Below are 15,387 nucleotides of genomic sequence, written 5' to 3' on the forward strand. Positions count from 1 at the left end.
ACCTTTTAACGAAGTTACACTTCGACGAATTTTAAAAGTTTTCGGTGGAATATCACTCTTAATAATATATCTGCAGTTTCGTTACGTAACCAACTACTCTTACTTATTATCACGCAATGAACAAATATTCACAATAGAAACCCCAGTCCGGGCCAGTGTCACTCATTCACACAATGAAACTGGGACTGTACTAGACTCTCTCACAGTCCTCGGAACTTCGCTTTACTAAAATCGACGCTAAATGAATTATTTTGTATGTACCGATGCCATCTACATAACGTACTCCATCGTACTCGAACAACCTTGTACTGTGCGCCCTCATCGACCACATATAGATATATATGTTCGTTGACGTGTGACTGCGACGCTCCGTATTTTCGCGAACTCGGGGCCGCCGGCTTCGCGATAACACGGAGCGTCGCAGTCACACGTCAACGAATGGTTATCTCTATCATGGTCGATGAGGGCGCACAGTACAAGGATATTCGAGTACGGTTAATTAGCTGGCATCGGTACATGCAAAATAATTCGTTTAGCTTTAATTTTACTAGTAAAGCGAAGCTCTGAGGGCTGTAAGAGAGTCTAGGACTGTACGTACGCGTCCCATATACAATCTACCATAATTTTGGTCGGGAACCGCAGTAAAATGACAGGGGACAGATTTTACCTGCTTACCACCCTTACATTGTAACAAAAAACACTCACTCACTCACTCACTCACTCACTCACTCACATTGTAATGATATCACTCACTCGTTAACACCTCTTGGTTTACACTCTCCCCAGGGGGGTTGTTTTAATTATTAATTGATAAAATATCAAATCGTTACTCACTAAATTATAAAATGCATTTTCATATATGCTTTTTTGACCATACTAGTACTTGGAGGAACAAGGATCAGTGACTTTACCAGTAACTGTTTACCAGTAACTGTTTCTACCTGCCTCTAGGCCTCTTCGCTTGGGAGACTGACAGATCAGCGATTGACAGATTGTGGGTGCGATCTAATCTCCGGCTGATAAGCCCGGACCGATTACGTCATTACAGTCTATTCGATCGGCTGATTGTTCTCTTTCCCTGTCCATGTGTCGTCGTCTGTGATTTTTACTCTGGTTATTTTCCTTTCTCTTCTTTGTATCGTATGTCTTTCACGGACGGCCACTTCACCTATGGGGGTGTACGGTATCAAAGCATGGTGGCAGTTAGTCTTGGTTACCCAGATTCTCGCCGCTGGGACTCTACCTACCTACGAACCTCCGGGAAAACCAATTACCCGGCGACCGAAGTAGCTGCTGGAGCAGTGCATCATGGGGAGTACTTCACGTCCAACATTGCAGGCTGAACGATTTGGGTACCTTCACTACAGATTATCACTTCTCAAGCTACTGATATATATTAACAAGTCATTGAGAATGACATAGGCCCCGCTATGATTGGGTTTCAGGAAACTGTCAGTTTATGTTGTCATTTTCTTGATATCACTACTCTGATCACACAACAACACTAGTGAACCTAAATCAAACAGACTTAGAAATATTGTGTCTGCTCGCCGGACATGGGACATGCCTACTCTTCAAGATCATGTGATGGAATAAACCATTCAACAATAAAAGATGGGTCGGGTATGGGGGGGGGGGGAAGACTTGTTCAAGTATGTCTGAATTATGGCTTTGGACGTGAAAACTGTGCCAACAAAATCGCTGCCAGGCAGCCATATCGGATTGTATCAAGACGAAAATGGATATGCACATGTATGTCATAGAACACTGTGCTAAAACCAACTTTGAATGAGATCTGTTCAATCATGTCCGAGTTATAGCTTTGGACATGGAAAATTCGCAAACAAAATGGCTGCTAGGTGGCCATATTGGATCGTATCACAACAAAAATGGATATGCATATGTATGTCATAGAACACTGTGCTAAAACCAACTTTGAATGAGATCTGTTCAATCATGTCCGAGTTATAGCTTTGGACATGGAAAATTCGCAAACAAAATGGCTGCTAGGTGGCCATATTGGATCGTATCACAACAAAAATGGATATGCATATGTATGTCATAGAACACTGTGCTAAAACCAACTTTGAGTGAGATCTGTTCAAGCATGTCTGAGTTATGGCTTTGGACATGGAAAATTCGCAAACAAAATGGCTGCTAGGCGACCATATTGTATTGTATCATGACACCAATGAATATGCACATTATGTCATAGAACACTGTGCTAAAACCAACTTTGAATGAGATCTGTTAAAGCATGTCTGAGTTATGGCTTTGGACATGGAAAATTCGCAAACAAAATGGCTGCTAGGCGACCATATTGTATTGTATCATGACACCAATGAATATGCACATGTATGTCATAGAACACTGTCCTAATACTAAATTTGAATGAGATCTGTTCAAGCATGTCTGAGTTATGGCTTTGGACAGGGAAAAATTGCAAACAAAATGGTTGCTAGGTGGCCATATTGGATCGTATCATGAAACAAATTGACGTGCATATGTATGCCATTGTATGTTGCCCCGTACCAAGTTTGAAAGCATCTCCAAGAAACGGCTCTGGACGGATGGACGAACGGAACCCAATCCGTAAGTCCCCGTCTCGGACTTCATCCGACGGGGACTAATTACATGTACAACAAACAGGCCTCACAAGCCCATTTTTTATGTTTGGAGGAAATGTACTGTGCGACTTCCATCACAGGGTAGTTGGAACGTGTTTCCCAGACCCTCGTTTGGAGAGGTCTCGTAGGCAGAGCCCCCAGCGGCAAGAGTTTGGGTAACCAAGACTAGGTGGCAGTGTGACAAAGTGGGTGTACGGTATCAAAGCATGGTGATAGTGTAACAAAGTGAGTGTATTGTAGTCAAGCATGGTGACAGTGTGACAAAGCGAATGTATGGTATCAAAGCATGGTGATAGTATGTCAAAGTGGGGGTATGGTATGAAAGCATGGTGGCAGCATGACAAAGTGGGTGTATGGTATTAAAGCATGGTGGCAGCATGACAAAGTGGGTGTATGGTACCAAAGCATGGTGCCAGTGTGACCAAGCAATGTAAATAGCTTGTTGGTATTACGTTTTCTGTGAGAAGAAACAAGTGTAAACGAAACACATTATTTTGTAACTTTCATAGACACGACTCTCTGCTCTCACCATGCCAGCATATTTACCAAATATATACAGGATATGGAGGGAAGGGAAACAAGATCAACTTTGTTTTATCTCCTCAGTTTTTAATTGCATTTTACAATCTTCATTTTTACAATTAAGCTGAATAAATAAATCCAGCCATAAATAAAGTTACATTTTCTGGGTTGTTGATAATTTTGAAATTATATAATTATATAATGTACACATATTGATGGAATTGCTTGGTGTTTTTCTTTATTTTATTACTAATTACTATATATTTACAACAAAAATAACTACTATACAACTATTTGGAACATTTGGGAGTGTTACAGATTTATGAGTGTATGGAAAATACAGCAGATTTCAAAATACCATTCAGCCGGTCTAATACAAATACACAGAAACTAATTAGAAACTACACATACTACACGTTTAAGATAGCATGATTGAATGAATACAGTTTCTTGTAACAATTTGTCTAAATGAAATAAACTTATGAGCCACCATGCAGACATCAAATACAAAACTTCAAACTACTGGCGCCTGCACGTCTGTGTCTTGTTACAGTATGTTGATTTAAATGGTTTATTTGTAGCAATGAATTGCAATATTGCTCTTAGACTGCAGCATGTGTAGTTTCTTATTGATATGGGAGTGGTTGTATCAAACAGAGCTGTTGAACAGTATTTTGAAATCTGCTGTACCTTGTGTTGTTGACAAAGTAAAAAGTCCATTTCATGCCCAAATATGGTAGCACACAGCATGAATGTATTAGTGGGACCAATACATCCGTGTACACATTATTATACCATGCATGAGCCTAGTTGAAAAAAAAAAATTGAATATATGTGGTGGTTCTACGTCACGACAACATGTGTCTACATCACTGTTCTGTTGTGTTCGAAATTAGTCAAAATGTTCAAAATTGCCATAACATTCACCGATTTTTCTTTGATATTACTGGTGCTGGTATGTTATTCTCCATTCAGTCAGAAAATACTAGTGACCTCAGGGTTGCCACTACGAGTCGCCAGACTCGTAGTAAAGGGGAACAGAGGTGAGATTGGTTTTTATCTTAGCTGCATTTCTGTGTGACCTCCATATGCAAATGTGTAAACAGTTCTGAACCACATTGACATATTGAATTGATTTCTTGTTTTTCAACCATTGCAAATATGTTCAATAATAAGGCTTGATCATTACGTGATCAGACATACTTCAGTGAGTGAGTTAACATCGAGTCCCAAAGTATGACAACTTACAGCTACTGGAGCTTTACACAGAAATATGACAGTCCTGTTCAAACTAAGACCACTAGGTTCAAACAACTCTGACTGTATGTAGTGTTAGCATGTGTCCTGGCAGTCCTGCATTTCCAATTGGTAAGATATCAGTCTTCCAATTATGTACATATAAAAATGTTTATTTTGTTCATGATGGCTGTAGGTTGTCCAATTTTGATAAAAACTTCATACAAGTTCAACCCTGATAGAACATCACTCCGTGGATGAATATTCATGAAATAGCATAAACAAGACAAATATTGCCCAAAATATAGTAGTTCCCAAAAGTGATGTCCATGTATCTAGGTTCCAACAAGTTGACGTTTTATTAGAAGAACAGAATATTGATTTCTGAATGGTGTTGCTGGACACAATAGGATCAAGTTTTGCAGGTTGCCAAGAATAACAAATTACCTTGTTTACAAGCAGTGTCTGGGGAGGGTGAGGTTGGGAGAGGCTTACTCACTAGTGGAATGGCCTGGCACAGCATTTCATACTGTGGTGGAAGCATTTCACTCAAACTCGTATAGTTTGGGATCATATATGCATGCTTCCATTTATATTCAGGACCAATCATTGATCTACAGTATACTGAAGTGAACAAAGCAATTGATTGAACATGTGTCTAATAATCTCTAGTCTTAGGGGGCCCGAGAAAAGTCCTCAGAGAACACCACCAATATATTTATATGTATATACAAAAAAATTTTATGAATCTTTGCACTCCTGTTCATAAGCAAAAATAAAGTGTTGTCATACTGTAATTCCCTAACTGTATGACAATAATGTCACCATATAGAAATACAAAAAGAAAAAGACCCAGGAAATTGTACGTACTTACGAGTAACTCTAGGATGTCCAACTTTGATCCCATTATAATGACAAAGACACAGCAGCATGTATATAATATTAACAAAAGTGGGACTTACTGCTGTGATTTCCCAAATAGAAAAATAGATCCAGTCTCAATATAATAATACCATTTACTCAAGCAGCAACAATACTGGGTTGATGTGTAGAAAGCATACAATCAGCTAAACACTACTGGATCGATCCAAGAAGCACTGTGGTTTTGTTTCTATCCCTGCATTGCTCTCCTCTTTGTGAACATTTTTTCGAGTTACTATTACTGTTTGAGACTAGATGTTTCATTCTATGCATACACAAACACACACTGTGATTCTAGGGTCCAGTGAACATTACACTGAGTTGGTTTGTACCAGGGAATTATGAAACACCATGGTAGTAATGTAACAATACTCTTAACTTCTCAGTGTTTTTGTAACACACCGTTCTCAAAGTGCTTCACAATTATTACCCCTAGTGTAGACCAAGAACAGCACAATGATCCATTTTAACTTTGGGCATACACAATCTCACAGCTGCAGCCATTGGATTAAGTCCTCTCATAGCAGGTCTCGAATTATACATCAGGGTTTAACACACATGTTAACATCTGATAAAAGAACTTTAGCATGATTTTTTGTGATGACTTCAAAAGTCTCATTTTTTCAATTAACCATCATCTTTACATCAATTACACTTTACCCTGGCCCCAAGTAATCACAGTGTCCAAAACATATTAACAATCACCTCCTGAGAGTTACCAGCACTGTCATCTTTGGTCTGCCAATCCTCCACCATCTTGTGTTAACCGTTCAATGCCAAAAGCCCTCATTTGTCGGGTATACATTTGTAATTATATATAATTTCTAGAAACCAAGAGCTTCAGAAGGGTTAGACATTTATCAACTCTCCGGTGCAACATTTACATGGATAGAAAGCATGATCTAGGAGAATCTTTTTGTCTATAGAATGTGGAGACCCCATTTGTTCTAAGAGTTCCATTATCTGTTTAGCAGTTCTGTCCCCACCAGCTATAATGTCTTTATTTAATTGCTCAGGTATACTGCTAGTGGTAATATATTCCTCTGCTGGTCTTGAATGATCTATACGATCAGCTCTCATCTTTATTTCTTCAGTGCTTGATGTGCTTTCTGAGTCCGTAGAAGGCCAGTCGTACTCTGGAAGATAGCGAGGGCATTTTGTTATGTTATGCTACATATCATATATTACATCTTATCATAAACACGGCCTGAATTTAAGTTGTCAGATTCGAATAGCTAAGTGAGCTCTTACTGCTACAATGTTCTATTAATTTCCATTGGTCTAAAACACTACCTACCACCTTACAAATTTGGTAGTCTAGATATGTTGTTTCATAGTCTATGTGCCCTGGAAACTGCTAATGTCAAGTGCTGTAGCACAATGTAATGTAACATAATCTACTATGGTGTAGGGTTGGGATGAGGAGATATGGTGTGGTGTGGTGTGGTATATGATATGATATGATTTGATATATGATATAATATATGATATGAAAAGATATGATGTAAGATACGCTACAATACGATATGATATATGATACAATATGATATGATATATGATATACAATACAATGCGATGTGATACAATACGACACCATATGATATAATACGATATGATATATGATTTCATAGTACATCTCAAACATTCTTCTTGATTTGAAAAAAGAGAATGGTTTGAAGTTTTCAGATGTATGGTGCACCTCAAATATTATTCTTTATTTGAAATAAAATTAGTTTTGAAATGTTCATTTTCATTTTGTAGGCTGATCTGAAACTCTCAGAATGGTTCCACTGATTGGAAAAAAATACATAGCTGCATTAATTTGTGATAGTCAGTATTGCTACAGACAACTGACGTCATTTTTATTTTTCTATTTGTAACCAATCAAGATGAACCTTTAGAAAAGCCTCAACCAATCAAGATAAACCTTTTGAAAAGATTCAACCAATCAAGATGAACCTTTTGAAAAGCTTCAACCAATATTGAAATGACCCTTACAAAAGATTCAACCAATCTAAATAACCTTTTAAAAAGCTTCAACCAATTGAAATGACCCTTAGAAAAGCTTTAACCAATCGAGATGAACCTTGTGAAAAGTTTCAACCAATTGAAATGACCCTTACAAAAGTTTCAACAATCGGGATGAATATCTATAAAAGCTTCAACCAATCAACATGAATCTTTTTAAACACTTCACATTATATCCATTTTTGAGTTTCAAAGTAGATCATTATTTTAGTACACATCAATATCCTTACCGTTATCCACTCCACTTTCAGAATTGAAACCATAGTTTCTATCAGAGTTTGGTAAAGTCTGTGCTGAGACCGGAACTGTTGTGTCAGGGAAGGACTGGGTTAAAGTCTGTGTGGTTTGTTTGTTGTAGGGATGTAAATAATTCTTCTCTCCAAGTAATTGCATGACAAGACCCTGAAGTTGGCCTAATCTCCTCTGAAAAAAACAAAGAAATAGTGCCAATGGCATTGTAGCACAACTGTGTTCTTTCACATGCCAATCCGTATTGAAATCAATAGGGAAACTTCCACACCAGACATTTTGAACGATGCATTGTGGGAAATGTGGATCATTCCATTAACAAACATGAAGCAATCACTGTTTACTTATTCAGTCACATAGATAATTGCTTGAAACACAGATAATCTAGTCTACTCTTGGAACATTTGGAACTCTTGGAAGCATCCAGTCATCATTGATTAGGTATTACCACATCAACAAAATAATCCCATAGTCCTTTGCATCTGGGCATGCTCAGTTTGAATTACAAACAGTATATTCTGCACTCCTTACCTGCATTTCTTCTTTCTCAAGTGCCAATTTCCGTACATATTCTTCCTTTTCTTTCTGCTTCTGTCGAAGTCTATCCCTTTGTTCATGATATAAACTAATATAATCTCCTACGAAAAAAAAAATAGAAGTGAATTAAAATCATAATGTCTTGTTACGCTTTCTTTGCTGTTTCCAAAAAATGTGTCATATCTTTAACAAGATGGGTAATTTTTTGAGATAACCGTACAGGAAGCTTTCGAAAAAACTCCCTCAGAGACTAAGTCAGATACTCTAGGGCCAACAGGACATATTGATAATGATACCACATATACATGTAACTGAAATGTAAGGAGGTCTAAACACGTGTATGTCTTCTTTGAAAGCAATGTTGACATTTTGGTAACACTATGTTCACAAAAATGTATAGACAGACATCAAAAAAATATAGAACTTACCTATCGTTTCAGTCTCCCCAGACAACTGTAAACATATATGTTCTAATTCTTGTAATTTATCACTCAAGTCAGCTTTATCTCTCATTACTCTGGTGAATTTCTCTTCTAACTTCTCCATGGCTATTTGTAGCGTTTCGTATGCTTCTTTAGTTATAAAGTTACCCTCTGGAGTTACAGCTGGTGCTATTTGATTGACAAAAAATACATTATAATGTCAGTTTTCACAAGTACATTTCTACATCGTACTCAAAGCATTTTATTATTTCCCCCAGTATGGACCTGTAATGGCACAACGGTCCTTTACGCTTTCTAAATTTCCAGACGTGCATATCATCTGTCGCAGCCTCTGTGAGCACATAGGATTACAGCATTCACATTGTAATCTTCATCCTACCAGGTTCCTATTTATACAGCTGGGTTATCCTGGGCACAAGTTGTAAGTGCATGGAATTAAATGTTTCACATTGCAACCTTTCTCCTACCCAGTTCCCATTTATACAGCTGGGTTGTCTGTAAGTGCATTACGATTAAATCCTTCACACTGCAACCCCTATCCTACTCGGTCCCCAATTATAAATTTGTGTTGCTCCTGCTACATACAATGAAAACAAGAATGTGCAAATTGCATTTGCGTTAGTTGCTGTCCCCATGAGAAACGCAGATAATTACTCATTGATCTCAGATCTTGTACTGTATATTTGAGTCTGTGTACAGTTAGTTACCTTGTGCTTGTTCTTTCTTTATCTGCTCCATTTGGTCCAATAAAAGTCTATGCTGTTCATGTTGTTCTTGGAACTGTAATGTCAGCTGGTCACGTTCCATTTCTAGTTGTCGGATTGCAGCAGACAAGGAATCCACCTACATGAAGAATTTTAATTTTTAAGCAAGATCTAAAATTCAACATGTAATAATTATCATACAACATTTCAAAATCACGCTTGTTATTTCTACTTGTCTCAGTCTTTTAGTTCAATTTAATAGTCCTCCACACAAATACAGTACATCAAACATCAAGGTAGGTTGAACATATCCAAACCAAAAATATGGGAATTATTACCCTGGTCATTCTACATCATGACAATACATGTCTATGTCATTTGTTTTACAATGCTCAAAATATCAGTCGACATATTGTACAATAAAATCGGCTTCATGAGATGTGCTGTTTAAAAAATTCATTTTACGGATCATTTGACAGGTTGCCGTCTGACATCGGGGAGAAGTAAGCAGATTTATTGACAACTTGGGATATTTTTTAGGGATAAAAGCTGTGCCGATTCCAAGTGTGTTAGCAGCTGTGTTCCACTATGCATTTGAGAGCAATTGGCTCTGTCTTTGACTGTAATTTGGCGTCATATCGACCAAACACATCTGACTTTCATTGCCTTGGACTACATGTACCGTGGTGTATGTTGCTAACAAATGGTTCTCAGATACTTACCATGTCTGATCTATCCATGGAACCTTCACTGCCCTCTTGGTTTGTCGTTGCTGTACCCAAAGACAAAAAAGTAAAAGAAAATGACATCAGGCAGTGATGATGATATCAGTACTCCTCTATTACTAGTCTTGGTTACCCAGAGTCCTCCAATATCCACCCACCCCTGAGAGTCTGGAAGAATGCTATGTCGGTCACACTTTGTCTTAACAAATACTAAGAGTGTCAAGACAAAAAAATTGTGCTAAGTATGATGTCACTACTCGATATTTCCCATAAACCTTTGCAGGAAATCCCAAAATTGGCATAACACATGTCTAGTGCAGTATGGCTTCTTTACAAGAAAGTTGCATAAGTTACCAAGGTGCTATTTTATCACTCGTATGTTACTTGATAACACTAATTAATACAAGTTTACTAAAGTCAGAAATAAGTCTGGCTGGACTCTTTATAATATAATAATAAAGTACAGGTATATGGTTTTCAAATCATTTGGGACGTCCTGACAGCTTTAAATCATTTTCTTAGTTGTAAGTTTTTTCTTACCTTGTAACGTTAATCTATTCTGTAATTCTGCTAACTGTACTCTTAATTCACTATTCTGTGTTGACAAAATGTTTGTATTCTCCTGCAAACAAAATAAACCATAAAACTGACTGTGATGTATAGGAAAACGTAAGTAATTTATTGGAGCGAGTGAGTGAGTGAGTGAGTGAGTGAGTGAGTGAGTGAGTGAGTGAGTGAGTGAGTGAGTGAGTGAGTGAGTGAGTGAGTGAGCTCAGAATCTGGTACAGTTTAGACACATACTACCTATTACCTAAAAATGTAGTCAATATACTGAAGCAGTTATCCTGTATATGTTTTTGTCAATGATTTTCATTCTTTATTTTGTCAAATCAACTGTAAATTGTCAGATTCTACCAACTTTCACTGGCTGGTGACCATGGATTTTGTTTGAACTTCAACTGATTATACCTTGTGTAGTAGTGTGCATGCTGTTACTGTTTTTATCATTAACTAAATAAAGAGCCCACACAAGTGATGTTTGTGTGTTACTTATCATTTTGGTATCTATCTCAACCTGAAACCTTATTGTCAGGCTCACTGATCTTGATAGTTCATTTAATAGTTTTGACTAGGTCTATGGAAAACAGCTGTATTGTTCCTTTAATACAACAGTGTGGTATCATACCGTTTACCTACCTGAGCTGATGCAAGTTCTCTTTGTAATGTTTCAGTGAGTTGCCCCTGAGCCTCATAATGCCTCATATGGTCTGTAAGCTGTGCTTGCTGAGCAAGCTGTTTGTTCAATTCAAAATTTTGTGCCTTTATTTCTTCTAACTGTTTTTCTTTTGAGTTAAGCTGAAGACAAAATCAAAATATAATACCATGAGAACTTAGAAACTAATAATTGGTGAATTAGGCCAAAAAAATTGTTTCTGGTCAGGACATTTTGTCTGAAGTGGTGCAATGACGTAGATTTTTTTTTTAATTGTCGACAAACTTGCCACTAAATCTATTATTAATGGTAGTTACTGTTCTTTTTATTTAGTACTTTAGAGCAAGTGTGTATGTGGGGGCAGATGTCATTTGCTTGTTCATGATTGGCTCTGCAGTTGTCTTCACTGAAGTAGGGAGGGTTATTTTTGACTTAGTCTTTATTCGAGTTGTAGTTATCTCATATCTATAAGAGTAAGTGAGAGTTTTGTCCGGGAGTATTTTCTAATTCGGTAGAATAGATTGGAAAAACAGTAGCATGTTATGTTCTTGTCATAGTTATACATTAAATTTGTGGGATTTGTCCCAGTCAATGATGCCTGTTGAGTGCTACTTATATTAAGAGATCTGACTTAGTCTCTAATCAAATTGTGGTAATGCCATACACCAGTTTTTACCTTACAAAAAAAAAATATATATATATATACGGTACCGTGCAAAGCATGGAATATTTTCCAGTGGATGCAATAATCACTGTGGATATGAAAGAAATGATAACATAGCAACAATTTTTTGACTTTATTTTACCTGTTCTCTGACTTCTCTAAGTTCATCTTCTTGTTCACTAAGTCTAGTAGCTAACTCCTTACTGATATGTTGTTCAGACTGGTATTGACTCATCATTTCCATATTATCATTACTCTGTGTACAAAAACAACATAATTTATGCAAATTAACAATACAGTGTGTACTAGGTGGTCTTCTCCCTATACTACTCATATGCATCTTTGACTCTGAGCCCCTAGACAAGTGGTGACAAACCACATATTTTCCAGTTGAATGAAGTAAAATATTGAAGAATAATAGTAATTATACCTTCTCAACCATAATTTATGAAAAAGCGAGAAAAATAATGGCGACTTGGAATGTTTGACTTCTATATTCCGAGCACAATAGAACCAATGACGTAGACACAGGTTGTCATGATGTTGAACAGGATAAACAATCCATATTTTCTGTTCAAAGGCTTGGCTTGTCCATGATAATTTATATGCATATCTTGATCGTGATCGTGATCGTGATTGTGATCTGATGACCATTTGCAAGAAAAAATGGCATGCATACACTGCTAGCACTACAAAGAACATAAGCTCAAACTTACCATTTTAACGAAACCATTTTGAAGTTCAGCTAGTTGTGCTTTTAGTTCTTTATTTTGAGATAATGCTCTGCTAATAGTAGCTTTATCACTCTGCATGGTATCTAATAATTGTGTTTTGTCAACAGATTCTTCTTTCATTCTACTTAGAATGCCTTCCAATTCCTCAACTTTCTCTTCCTTCTCTTGGTACAATCTAACCAGCTGGGCATTGTCATTTGTCTGGAAATCATCAAAATTGAGACAAAAATTGTAGCATCGCCTTTAAATGAACACTCCCATAGCTACAATCATAACATCGACTGGGACTCTCTCTCCATTGTTGATACATTCCCACATAATTTTCCCAAAAGAGATCAGTGAGGCTATCAATATCAGACGCTACAATTCCAAGACCATCAGAGATATGATATATTATAAAAAAAAAAAATTTAATTCACAAAGTTCACTTTAGACAAATGTCCTGACCAGAAACAATTCTTTTCTCTTTTTTTTCTGGTCTCACTTGGAAAGTCTACCAGTCAAATATTTATCACACGTGACCCCAAAATAATCGTATCTGAGTTGCCACTTTGACAATAGAAGTACAGTCATGTACCTGTGATCTGTATTGCTGTAATATCTGTTCCTTTTCACTTTCCTTCTCTTCAAGTCTTCTTGCCATCTCCTCTTGCTGTGCAGCTATAGCCTTCTCAGTCTCTACAGCTGTGTAGAAATAAAAGTTACAATGACTTGAGTGTTTGCTTCCTGACAAATAAATATAGTCACTATTGGGGTGGACAACCTGTCAAGATAGTAGCTCCCACACAGAACATGCTAATATTTGTCAAACTATGTTCTGAAATGTAGCAATGTTTATTTGATTTTAATATGTATCAAGTCAGGCAATAAAATGTTACATTTTTGTTTTGACTGACTATGTATCACTAAGCTTTAATAAAGCAAAACAACACTATTTTAGGTGACTTGGTTTTAATTCTGTGAGTGCATAGTAAACCTTGGTGAACTGTTCAATTCTTGTTTGTTAATAGTATCTTACCTATGGCCTGCTCCACTTCAGTTAGTCTGTTTTGTAATCTATTTTGTTGTTTCAGGAGGTGATCTCTTTCCTCTATAAGTGATTTCACCTGGAATACATTAGATCAACAAACAGATTATTAATGCCATAACACGACGTTCTTATGTGTGTGTATGTATACTGTGTGTGTAACAGCTGGCCATCTTTTATGATAACCTAGGATGACTCTATTTTATGCCTGTCATCAATAATTGTTCAACTGTACAGAATCATATAAAACTGTACAACGTATACCATTTATTTTGCTCAAGTTGGATAATACAAAATGAACAGGTTTATTACTGTCATTTTTGGTATTACAATATTTTTTCTTCTTTTTTGATCTGTGCTTTTTAACTTGTCCCAAGGAAATAATAGTTTAATGAACATGAAATTGTCTTCATTTTCACAATAACATAACAAGTCACCACTTTCATAGTCTATCTGCCTGTCTGTCTGTCTGTCTGTCTGTCTGTCTCACTGTCTGTCTGTCTCACTGTCTGTCTGTCTCTCTTCCCTCACACACACACATGCACGCATGTGCGCACACACACACACACACACACACACACACACACACACACACACACACACACACACACACACACACACACACACACACACACACACACACACAGTGCGTGTGTACAGCTAACTTACCTGTGTTGCCAACTGCTGAATTTGTTGTTGTAAATGACTAGTATCTTGTTGGTATTGTGAAATCAGCTGTTCTCTCTCAGATGATAGCTGTTGGAAGGATTGTTGATACTGAATAAAGGCGAGACGGAAAGAGAAATAGAGGAGATAGGGCGAAGTGGTACAGGCAGGAGAATTATTGACATGCAAGCAGAGGATGGGGAACCATTATTTTTAAAGACGACATGCAGGTTAGTGGAAGGAAAAGAAAGGGAAACAAAACAAAAGAGAGAAGGTTATTATAGCTTTATCCTGGTCAAGATTGGGATTTCATATGGGTGCACTATTTAGCCCAAGGTAACAATATAGATTACCATGGCAACCACCTCGGACCCAAAGAATATGAAAATGTCTAAATAAAATATACAAAACAAAGTTACGTATTTGCTTATTATTATTAGATTATTACGGATCGTAATGGGGTTTTTATATGGGTATATTAGGAACCCCAAGGTAATTACTATGGCAACCACCTCTGACCCAAACAATACAGACTGATACAAAAATTTCTAAACAAAACTTAACAACAGAGAACAGACATACTTTTACCATTATTTTCAAACCAACCAACCAAACAACCAACCCACCCACCCACCAGAATGAATTTTATTAAATATGTAATGTTATGTACTCAATTTCTGAAGATCTTAACATCAAAATACGAAACCTTGGGATGGGTACAAGTGGAAATGGGGAACCTTTGAATGGGTACAACCGGAAATGGAGAACCTTTGACAAAATGAGATATCACCATTTTCTGGTTTCCTAATTTCCTACCTGTTGTACTTTTTGTTCTAGTGTTGACTTGTCATCCTGTAGTTGTTGTAAGGTTTGCTGACTGTCAGTACCACTACTTGAAAGTTGTTGTATCATTAACTCGGACATATTTACTTTCTCTTGTAATGTTTGTAAGTTGTGTTCTAAAGAATGGACCTCTGAGATCTACAAACAAAAGAAAAATAGTCGTTCATTTTTTTTAATGAAATTCTCATGTAATGTTTCTAGATTATGAACAACAACTAGAAAGTTGTTGTATCATTAACTCGGACATA

At 36.9% G+C, this 15,387-nt stretch overlaps 1 protein-coding gene across 5 annotated transcripts in view; it reads right to left on the reverse strand.

Annotated features, from left to right (window-relative positions):
* Window positions 1-3,234: 3,234 nt before the first annotated feature.
* Window positions 3,235-15,387, reverse strand: part of LOC144440907 (golgin subfamily A member 2-like) — a 31,796-nt gene continuing 19,643 nt past the window's right edge. For 4 of the 5 annotated variants that reach the window (XM_078130361.1, XM_078130360.1, XM_078130358.1 and 1 more), the window contains 14 exons: window positions 15,113-15,277; window positions 14,300-14,407; window positions 13,622-13,709; window positions 13,181-13,287; window positions 12,586-12,804; window positions 12,012-12,125; window positions 11,190-11,348; window positions 10,533-10,614; window positions 9,990-10,039; window positions 9,271-9,406; window positions 8,549-8,731; window positions 8,115-8,221; window positions 7,565-7,757; window positions 3,235-6,442 (listed from right to left, as the gene is read on the reverse strand). In XM_078130361.1, coding sequence (XP_077986487.1) covers window positions 6,156-6,442; window positions 7,565-7,757; window positions 8,115-8,221; window positions 8,549-8,731; window positions 9,271-9,406; window positions 9,990-10,039; window positions 10,533-10,614; window positions 11,190-11,348; window positions 12,012-12,125; window positions 12,586-12,804; window positions 13,181-13,287; window positions 13,622-13,709; window positions 14,300-14,407; window positions 15,113-15,277 — 1,998 coding nt within the window. In that variant the 3' untranslated portion in view covers window positions 3,235-6,155. The remainder of the gene's footprint in view (window positions 6,443-7,564; window positions 7,758-8,114; window positions 8,222-8,548; window positions 8,732-9,270; window positions 9,407-9,989; window positions 10,040-10,532; window positions 10,615-11,189; window positions 11,349-12,011; window positions 12,126-12,585; window positions 12,805-13,180; window positions 13,288-13,621; window positions 13,710-14,299; window positions 14,408-15,112; window positions 15,278-15,387) is intronic. The other variant, XM_078130359.1, reaches the window with a different exon arrangement.

This window comes from Glandiceps talaboti, chromosome 10, assembly GCF_964340395.1.
Source record: "Glandiceps talaboti chromosome 10, keGlaTala1.1, whole genome shotgun sequence".
In the NCBI taxonomy this organism is placed as follows: Eukaryota; Metazoa; Hemichordata; class Enteropneusta; family Spengelidae; genus Glandiceps; species Glandiceps talaboti.